The sequence below is a fragment of the Falco naumanni genome, chromosome 7, assembly GCF_017639655.2.
Source record: "Falco naumanni isolate bFalNau1 chromosome 7, bFalNau1.pat, whole genome shotgun sequence".
NCBI classification, from domain to species: Eukaryota; Metazoa; Chordata; class Aves; order Falconiformes; family Falconidae; genus Falco; species Falco naumanni.
Window position 1 is genome coordinate 45,688,708 of NC_054060.1, and position 10,205 is coordinate 45,698,912.

At 49.2% G+C, this 10,205-nt stretch overlaps 1 protein-coding gene across 1 annotated transcript; it reads right to left on the reverse strand.

The window, feature by feature from the left end:
- Positions 1–1,465: 1,465 nt before the first annotated feature.
- Positions 1,466–2,198, reverse strand: C7H11orf96 (chromosome 7 C11orf96 homolog). The gene has a single exon (XM_040602125.1). The coding sequence runs from the start codon at positions 2,196–2,198 to the stop codon at positions 1,836–1,838; it is 363 nt and encodes a 120-aa protein (XP_040458059.1). The 3' UTR covers positions 1,466–1,835.
- Positions 2,199–10,205: the final 8,007 nt, after the last annotated feature.

The window sequence follows — 10,205 nt, forward strand, 5'->3', positions numbered from 1 at the left end:
TTTAAGCACATGGCTACAGAGTTCCCACAGATGTTTCAAACCCTTTCACAAACCCCTAACTCCCAGAATTGTAACAGCATTAGGAATCCGTTGAATAAAATCATCCCAGCTGCTGGTAACTGATTATTTCTTACCAAGTCCAGTTTGCCTGGCTGAAAGCTATTCTGGAGGTCAAGTTGCTTTGCTATGTACATAGATGTTGTATATGTACTGCGTCCACACAGAGAACAGCCATCAGGGTCTAACCGCAGAGGGAGAGAAGTTGTTTCGCAGACTGCATGCAGGGGGACAGATGGGGTGGTTTAAATGCTTTTTTTACAAGGAGGTTGGGCCAGAGCCCAGACCTGTTTCCTTTACCTGTAGAACTGTGTGCATGACCATCCCTTAGTGCTGGAGGTCAGCTGGCTCTCCTGCTGCAAGGGCATTTCTGAAACTTCCTGTATTTATGAAAAGTTGGCAAAGGACACATCCAAAAACAAGCCCTTCCCCCCTCCCCGATTTTCCTCAGCTTTAAGCTACAGAAAGTCAAGCTTCAGTTGTGCCCAGAGCTGGGAGCCACCATCGGGCTTCTCATGCAGGTCATCTGCTGTTCCTCAGTGCCCAGAGGGTACAAATCCATGGTTGCCAGCTCTAACTAGATACCCTGTTCTCCATCTGCATCACACTCATCTTTTTGCTCTGCCGCAACCCCTACCCCCCAATAAGCTCACAGCATGCTGTTCAGTCCTATTTATCAGTATGATTGCAGCTCAAGCCAGGACTATTAGCACAGGAATCATTAAAAAGAATTAAGAAAATACAGGGAGAAGATTCCCAGTCCAAGAATTTGCTTTTCATTCTGTAGGGAGCTTCAGATTGTCCTTAGCACATACACTGTAGACAGAAAATCTCACAAAATCTTCCATGTGCCTGCACACACACACACAGAGAAGCCCCGCATAACTTCACTCCCATACCACATATAAATACCTTTGCTTTTCAACTCTAAGAAAAGCCTGTCCACACAATACTGCCTGCTCTAGTAAACCAAACTGCATTGTATCCCATTGCCAAACATGTCTGCAGCACTAAACAGTTTACAGATCAGAAGAGGAAGGGGAGAAGAGACAAAACCAACCTGGATAAGAACAGAAAGTATATAGGCACTTTGGTGAACGCACAAGGCTCACCCAGTTGCATTAAGGTTCTCAGACACAACCACTTACAACCGCTCCTTAAGCGCCAATTCAGGTTAACGCAAAGATCGCTAAGAAGCAATTAAAGTTGTCTAAAATGAGTCTCTCTTGGCCCTTGTCTCAGCTTGTACCTGACAGCACAGACTGCAAAACCTCTCCGAGCAGCATCCTGGAGGAAAGCACTACTGGTTCTGCACCTGCTTCCTACAGCCTTTAAATCCCTTTAACCCTCGAAGGGGTGAGGGGGGCTGGAAGAGGTCAGATCCCCGAAATAAGGACAGTCCGATATGTACTGTGCAAATATATCAGATTTTATTACTCTCTTATGGAAATAATAACAGACATTCAGGTAGAAACATATTAAATTAATGCAGTCAACAGTTTAAATGCAAAAATAAATATAAAGTCCAGCAGCTCAATGCATCTAAAACAGCTCATTTTTTCTAACAAATAGAAAAGATAATTTTTTTCGTCTTTTAAACGGAGAGTTTCATACAATCAAATAGAAACGAAGGTACAAGCGCTTTCTTAGAAAACATGCCGAGCCGGCTGCCCGCCCCGGGCGCTCCGCGGGCGGCGGCGGGGCGGCTCCCGCAGCCCAGTCCGTGCCGCCGCCGCCGCCGGGCCGCTCCCGCCGGGCCGAGCCGGGCCGGGCCGCCCTCAGAGCGCCGAGTCCGAGTCGCTGGAGTCGAGGCTGTTGCGGAGGCGGCAGCTGCCCAGGCGGTCCCGCTGCAGGCTGAGGTTCTGGGTGCTCCGCCGCAGGCACTCCAGCGACTGCAGGAAGGACTTCTTGGCCTTCTCCTCCTCCATAGGGGACACCCCCTCCTCCTCCACCTCCTGGATCTCGTCGAAAGTCACCGGCTGCGTCTTGAAGCGCGACTGCCGCGGCCGCCGCAGCTTGCCCTTGGGGGCCTTGGCGGGGCGGGCGGGCGGCGGGAACTCCTCGGCCACGCAGACGAAGTGCGGCATCACCGCCTGGTAGCTGGAGCAGATGCCCATCAGTTCGGCCGGCTTCGCGGCCATCCTGCCGCCCGCGGGAGCGCCCGCCGCGGGGGCCGGGGCCGGCGGAGCGGGGCGCGCTGCTTCGGCCGTGCCGGGCGCCGGGGCTCCGGCGGGGACCGACCCCGCGGGCGGTGCCGCGCGGGCAAGTGCGGTGCGATGCGGAGCGGTGCTGTCCAGCGGAAAGGTGCGGTACGAGGCGGTAGAGCGCAGGACGGAGCGGAGCGCAGGACGGAGCGGAGCGCGGCTCGGTGCGGAGAGGCGCGGTGCGGTGCGGAGAGGCGCGGACCGGAGAGCGGCGGAACGGAGCGAAGCGTCCCGCCTGCCTCAGCAGAACCGCTGCTGCCGCCGCCGGCGCCCGGGCGCCGTTATATACCCCGGCGCTGCCCCCGCGGGAGCATGCTCAGACGGCAGCGGAGCCCACTTGCAGCCTACCGGGCGCTTCCCTTCCGCCTGACGTCTCCCCGGCCCCCGCTTGGAGGGGGGGCCAGGCCCCGGGACCGGGGAGCCCCCCGCGCTGCTTTCTGTGGAGGCTCCGCTCTCGGCCCTGTCGCCCTGCCCGGCCCCTCTCCCTGTCCGACGGCCGGCCCCGAGGGGGGGGACCCTCCACTCCCCCGGCCCCGCTTCCCCAGGCACCGCTGCCGCATCCCCCGCCTACCCCGGCCCCGCTCCCCGCGGCACCCCCCGTCTGCCCCGCCGAGCGCCACGCGGGTTACCGAGGCCTCGCTACGTCCCGGAGAACCACTGCGGTCATTCAGCCCTCCACACCTCACCTCGCGGCTTTTCCTACCGACACCGCGATTCCGGCGGCTGTTGGAGAACACCGGTGGGCTTGTCACACAGCTTTCAGCTGCAATCGCTACGCCAGAGTAACAGCCACAGTTAACGGGAACACCGAGGCGAGCCAAAGCCCGAACACCCTCCTTCTACAACCATCTGAACTAAAGCGATCACACGGGACGGTCCCCGACAAGAAACCATCAGCAGCAGAGGGTTAAGCAGGACTCAGACACTGGGATCTCCTTCCCAATTCTGCCACCTCGAATGTAGCTTAAACACCTGCATCAGTGTGACTCTATTGTTACCCTTTTAGAAGGGATCCTGAAATTTTCCATTCCCCTGTGGGCTCTGTAATACTTTTCGATACAATGCAGAATTGGATCCTCAGACAAAAAACAGCACAGAAATATTACTGAGCTGAAACAAAAGCTTGCAAATTTAGTGATGGTGGGGACCACGCTTTAAAGCTGTGCATTGCAAGGAGTCTCAGTGATGGAAAAACACAACAGCGTAAGAAAAAAATACGATAGGAACAGGAAAGGAACTAGAAGGAAGCAGAGTAGAAAAGCACGAGGGAGGAAGAGCCTGAAATGGTTAGTCTGTCCCCTCTTCGGGGCTAATGTTAGATTATTCCCATAAAGACATTCTCCAGTATAGCTTCACCCACTCGAGAATATTTTTGAAGCTTGGTTAAGAACTAAGCAGAGGCTTAGCAACAGCATTGGGAATCCTGGTCTGTGCTGGCAAGGGGACAAGGCCAGCGTGCTCAGGGCCCGAGGCCTGCCAGCCAGTACCCCCGTGTTCAGCACGCACACGCGGCACAGCAGCGCACTGTAGAAGTACCTGGGACACCTCCAGCACCAGCCAGTAAATTAGCCCACAGAGAGATCTGCGCTTACCCCAGGAGTCCCAGGTCCTGTGCTGAAGCTAGCACACCTGCAGCTAGCTTGAGTTTATTATATTTTGCCATAAAACTTACTTTTTGTGCAGAGGTAGACAAGCGCTCTGAAAAAAACCCAGAAGCTTACATACAGCAACACATCCCATGCCACAGTCCGGCACACAGAAAGGGACTTGTTCTTGTGAGTTCACCATCAGAACGACTCAGCTCTGTCTTTGGGTAAGACTCGGGACTGGTCCCTCCCCCTTCCAAACCACCTTAGCGGTGGTGATAGTTCAGGATCTGCACTGGAAACAAACCATTGTAATCACAGCCCTGTCTCGAACGGGCTAAAACAAAAGAACGTGGCTTTGGGAGAGAGGGGACCAGAGGCACTTGCTAGCGTGCTTCCAGAAAGCTGGCTGCTTTGCCCCTTGCCAGTGTGAAAGAAACATTAAGAGCCTTGGCTTTATGAAACACCTGGCTGCAATCTCCTGGCTTCTTGGCTCCCCAAGGCCTTTAGGGCCAGGTTCAGTTTGAAGCCTTTTTATTGGGAGTTACAATTGGCTTAATAAGGGAACACTTTTCTGCTTGGTCAAATTGAATCATTCCAGCTTGGAGAAGGCTGTGTTTTTACTGTTGATTTTAATGGCTAAATTTAGCCCAAACAGCCCTTACTGCAGTACAACGGCGACTTTCTCTCCAAGAGCCCCATTTACAACAGCTTTTACTCCTGACAACTTGATTCTGCAGCATGGCGAGGGCTGAGCTGTTTCCTCAGCACAGCCTTTCAAGAAGAGAAGCCTGCAGAACAGTCTGGAGGACTCCTGGGGCTGCACTTGTCTGTCCTGCAGAAACAAGCTGTGGGGTGACATAGAAGTCTTGTTCTGGCAGTGAGGAAAAGCATCTCGCATTCATATGAAGCAAGGTAAATTTAATCTGCTCTAGCATGAGAGGATCCAAGGTTCTGCCGAAAAAGGCCGGTTGACTTGATATCTGAAATTCAGTACATGCATCCCCAGTCCAAACTTGTACCATACAGAAAGTTCAGTACGAGGGCAAACTGGTTTCATTTCAGGTAGAGCAAACATTTAATTCCCTCACAATTGATTATAAAACTCTCTGGGAAATTTCAACACTGAGTTGGAGCAACATCACCATGGCAATAACTAGGAGGCCTTAAAATTTTCTTTGAGACAAATCAGAAAAAATATCCTGTGACATAATCCCCCAAGTTAGGTCTGCAATGCGCTAATGTAAAAACTATATTTACTCCAGTGGTCTAAATTATTACTTCAATCTTGGTTGCTCCCAGTATTGAAATGTGACCTCATGATATAGATTACAGAAACTCTCTGCCACGTGGATCATCAGAGCAGATTTCTTTCCTGCATAGTACAGGGCTGAAGTCACACTGTATGCCAGGGTGCTGTGCAGGGGCTGGAGGGAACCTTTACGCAGGGCTAGGAACATTTCAAATGCTGCATGGTTTACATAAAATATCCACTCAACAGCCGTGGGGCTTTGGGAAGTTAAAATGCCAGTTTCATAGGAGGAGAAATGACTAATGCTGCTGAAATAGCACCTTGGAAATCAGTTTATGTCATTAGGTCACTTGTCTAACAATGTGATTATAGGAAATACATGCCTAGCCTATTAATTGTTATTCCTCTTGCTGGCTATCAGATTGAATGCCACAGAAGGGAAAGAGAAGGGAGAGAGAGATCCACCTCTTCCTGTAGGAAAAAACCCACAACTTTTCAAAGGCCAGGGCTGCCAGAGAAGCCACCTGTAGTTAGGCAATACCAGTGTAGATGCCCTGAACACAGCAGTTCATGCCCGGAAAAGGAGCGGTGCAGTAACCCCACCATCAGAGTTGCGGGGGCCTCCCTCACAAACCAGAGGGATAAACCACTTCCCAGCAGGATGCCTGAACCTATCCCCAGCAGGTGGGTTTCAAATCTCCTCTGAAAACATACCTGAGAGTAGAAACTGCCTCTTGCTGTCCTGCCAGGCGGCATTTCCAGTCATTCTTTTGTACAGTCAGCCACCACACAGCACCTTGTTGTGGGCATCTCAGCATTCTGCTCTGTGAATTCATTTCCATGAGGAAATGGGAAGGAGTTGCAGTTCCTTCTCCACTACAGTTCACACCCTGAAACAACCATTTTTAAAATAATAATAATATATATATATTATATAATATATATATATGAATAACATTCAGCCTAACAGATACCAGCTTACAAATAGGAAAGGACAAAATAAATAAACAAGTAGTCAATACAAACTACTTTTGAAAGCAGAAGGGAAGTCCTCTGATCCTTTTCTCTGCATGCACACATGTACATTTGATTTAAACTTGAAATTGTACCTTTCTGATAGGGGAACCTAAGTTATTCAACGAGGCCCAGTTGAAACCTACTGAGTCTGCTGCCTGGAAAAAAAGCAAACTGTTGTTTTTTTTCTAGCTATCCTAACAAAATAGCAGCACCACCGGCAGCTTAACTCAGCAGCCAACTCTCTCTAGCATGCGTGAATGAATTTACACCAGGGAATTGTTTGACTAATTACTTGCAAGGGCTATGCACTCAGGGTTGCCATATCCCTTTCCTTATGTATTTGGTTGGATATCCTTTATCTTCCTTTCCAGTATTTCTAGCTGGGACCCCAGCAGCCTTTTAACATTTTTTCCTTTTGAAAAAAAATAGATCAAAGCAAAGCCAGCCCCAGCAGCTGACTGTCCGCAGGTAATCCTACAGTAAGGATCACACACTCGCACGCTCACAGTCAGGCAGCCAACAGGGCAACGTGCAGCCAGCATTTTGAATGTCCCTTGAAATATCTTCCTGAAGTTAGATCCCTCATGTTCCCCGGGCCATGCCTGGGGGCAGCCGCAGGGAGCCCTGCAGCTGGCAGCGCGGGTGAGTAACAAGCACTTGTCCCCTCTGCAGCAGGCAGGTATCGGGAGGGATTTAGGTGCAGGACTGGAAATCTTTGCAGGCAAGAGAAGATCAAGCCCTGACTCCAGCCTCCCGTGGGCCAGGGCTTTCCTTCACACCCCAAACACCAGAATTTCTGTCCCCTGCAGCAGGAGATGAGGGAGAAGCCTTAGGCAACAAGGCCTGAGGAAACTCTCCTACAGTACTTAATGTACCTTGGAGGGCAGATACATTTGGCAAGGCAGCAGGAGGCTCAAGTCCCTGCTGCAGTGTTTGCAAGCAGCTTGTGAAAAATCATCTCTACAGGCCCCTTCTACGCGGAAGCTCTTGCTGACGTACTACGGAGTTGCTAGGATGGGCAAGTTCTCTGAGGGATGCTTCAAACTGGATGAGTTCAGTGCATGAATTATGGGTACGCAGAAGGACTTATCTCCCCAGGCAATCTGCCACAGAAATGGTGTCACCTTACCACTTACTGAGGTTTTAAGATACTTCTCTAGACAAAATAACTTCTTATGAGAAAAGTTTGTCTCATTTTTATATGTCTCCTTTTTATACATAACTTTGCCATTTTAGCTGAAACATTTCTTTCCAAGTCAGCCTCTAGTACCGCATATGGGAAATTCAGCTGACTTGTTGATTCCCAACTTTTTATCTTTACAGACAATGTCGTCGCATGATCCTCCTTTCCTCAGCCCACCCCTGAAACCTGGCTCCCCCTCTTCCCACTACAGTTGTAGCAAGACCTGTGTGAACCCAGGCCCACCAGCCCAGCAATGCCTACTGGCGCCGGGACGCTGTGGTGTTCGCCATCCCCAACGGTGCCTCTCACTAGCTGGGAACTGACCTGGAAGAGAAGATATTCCGCTGCGCAGTGTTAGCCGTACAAAGTCTGAGTGCTGGTACCTCCACTAACTATATAATCTATACATATATTTATAAAATATAAATCAATTTGATGTTGAATCATTTCAGGGGTGTGGTCACAGACCTAGGACACCAGAGGTAGAAACCTGCCATGGATTTTCACTGCAATGTAAGTCACCGAAACCCGTTTCAGCTTCTCAGTGAGGTGCGTGAGAAGAATGCTGATGTAACTTGGACGAGGGCAGTCAGGTCAGGCTTGGACCACTTTAAAATGAAGACCGTAAAGATCAAAGTCGGGTTTGGTAGGAAGGATGAGTTGAAATGGGAGCCCTCAGAAGCAGAGGAGGCAGCTGGAGGCAGGAGCATGGTGAAGGGTGAGACAGGAGGGAGCAGGAGGAACAGTGGGGCCATGCAGGCTAGTCAAGAGCAGAAGCAAGGCAGGAGTAACAAGAGCAAGGGGCAGACTCTGGGATCGACGGCTAGGATGGAAAGCCCAGCACGCTGCCTGCAGGGTACATGGCACCAGCCCTCTTCAAGTCTCACTTCTCCCTGCCAGCCTGTGACGAGAGCTGGGAGCAGGACCATTTCCTTCAGGTGCAGCAGCAGTTAGCGCTGCGAGGCAAGGAGGTATCCACAGCATGACTGTAGGTCATGACAAACACTTGCTAATACTTGTGAGGACCTCATGATACAACACCGTTAACAAAAAGTCTGTGCATTCAAAGCTCCAACCCCCTCAAGTATCTCACTCAGTCTTGCCTTACTTTTTATGAGTGACACTAAATCCCATAAAGCTTCTGCCCACTGCCATTAGGACAAAATACTGACTAAAATGTTTGAACATATTAATGCTCCTCACAGAAATATATTACTTTATCCTCTATATTGAATTGTTTTAATTGTAAAGTGACAGCTGAAGTGAGAAAGCATTTCAGCAGCACGTCACAGGATAACAGCATTTGGTTGTCATCTCACCACTAACAATAAATGTAGTAATAAAACTCTGTTTTTAAAAAGAGCTGCAAAATGTTCCCTGATGAAAGCTGCTACATTAAATTGCCCTTGTTTGGCCTGACAGGCATCAGAAAGGATGGCAGCTTTCCCTAGCGCTGTTACTGACGCACCAGGACACAGCAATAGGAGGATACAAGATGATAGTGCAGTTTAAACAACTTGGAGACCAGTGATTGCAGAAAACTCAGCTGTTCAAAGAATGAAACTGTGCTTTTAACAAATTAAAGAGACTGCTTTGAATATTCCTGCTGGTACAAGTTGCTGCCATTTGGCAGCAAAATTAACCTCTAACCTCTCATGTCTTTAACTGTCAAGGTATTACTATGTCTAGTTGTTACTGTGATCCTATCAATTAAGCAGAGCAAAAATTAGGATTTCTAGTTCTATAATACCTTTTGCAAGTAACAAACCACATCCTGTCTCAGGTTCAAAAGCTTGAAATAATGTTTTGCCTTACAAAATAAAATGAAAAAAAAAAAGTTTTGGGGAGAGAAATCTCCTTAGTGTGTGCAGGGGAGAACTTTGCTGATGAAACCAGGGAGTTTCTGTCCCTCCATGTGGTGCATGCCGAGCTAGTGGCCAGGATGCTGCTGATTGCCACACGTGCTGTGCTGCCTCCCAGGCAAACGTGTCAGCTGCAGCAACAGAAATGCTATCAGCAAAGGAGCACTGAGAGGAGGATTCCCTCGCTCCTTATCAGGCAGGCCCAGCATAACTCATAGCTGAGCACGGGACACTCATCTTGGTTTCTTTTCTGTACCCAAGTGCTGATTTTTGCAAGAGCTGGAGAAATTGAATTATTTCTGAGACTTTTCCTGTTCTCTCTCAGATCTGGACAAAACTGACCATGAACCTCAAAATTAGAAAGGGAGGGCTGAGCAGCAGACAGCACAGCCAAAAAGGCTCTGGCTGCTTTGGAGGTCGGGCAAAAGGGAAGCCTTTCCTTATGTGAGTTGAGATCAAAAATCTTAAGTCAGTGCCACAAATACGATCTTAGCACTTCTGAAGGATTTTATCTTCCACTTTCCTCTACAGCTAAAACAACTGCAGAGCATCCAAATATTTCAGTAAAGTAAATCTTTTTTCCTCTCTCTTTAAGCCTATTTGCAAGTAATCAAGAAAGAAATCAACTGTACTCCAGAGACTCAAACAGAAGTTTCTTGATGATGACCTTCAAGTAACCAAATCCTGCAGATTGTTTTTTACTCAGTCTCTACATCTTTTGGGGGACTTCAGACAAAAACTACTACAACCACATCAGTAAATAGGTGAGTGACATTTGTTCCAGCAACAGAAGCTCTGCCTTGGGGAGGGGATCCTGTGTGGCACCAGTGCTGACAAGCAGAAAGAAAAAAAAGACTCATCCTGTCCCTGTCAGATGAAAGCCCATAGCACCCAAAGCTGAGAAATGATCTTTGTAACACTAGGAAGAAGCTTTCCTAAGATAAAATAGAGCTCCTTTGGCCTCTGCAAGGGAAGTGAAGCCAGGAGTTAACTGATGTGACCAAGGGAAAGACTGATCAGTGCAAAATACAGGGATGTCACAGA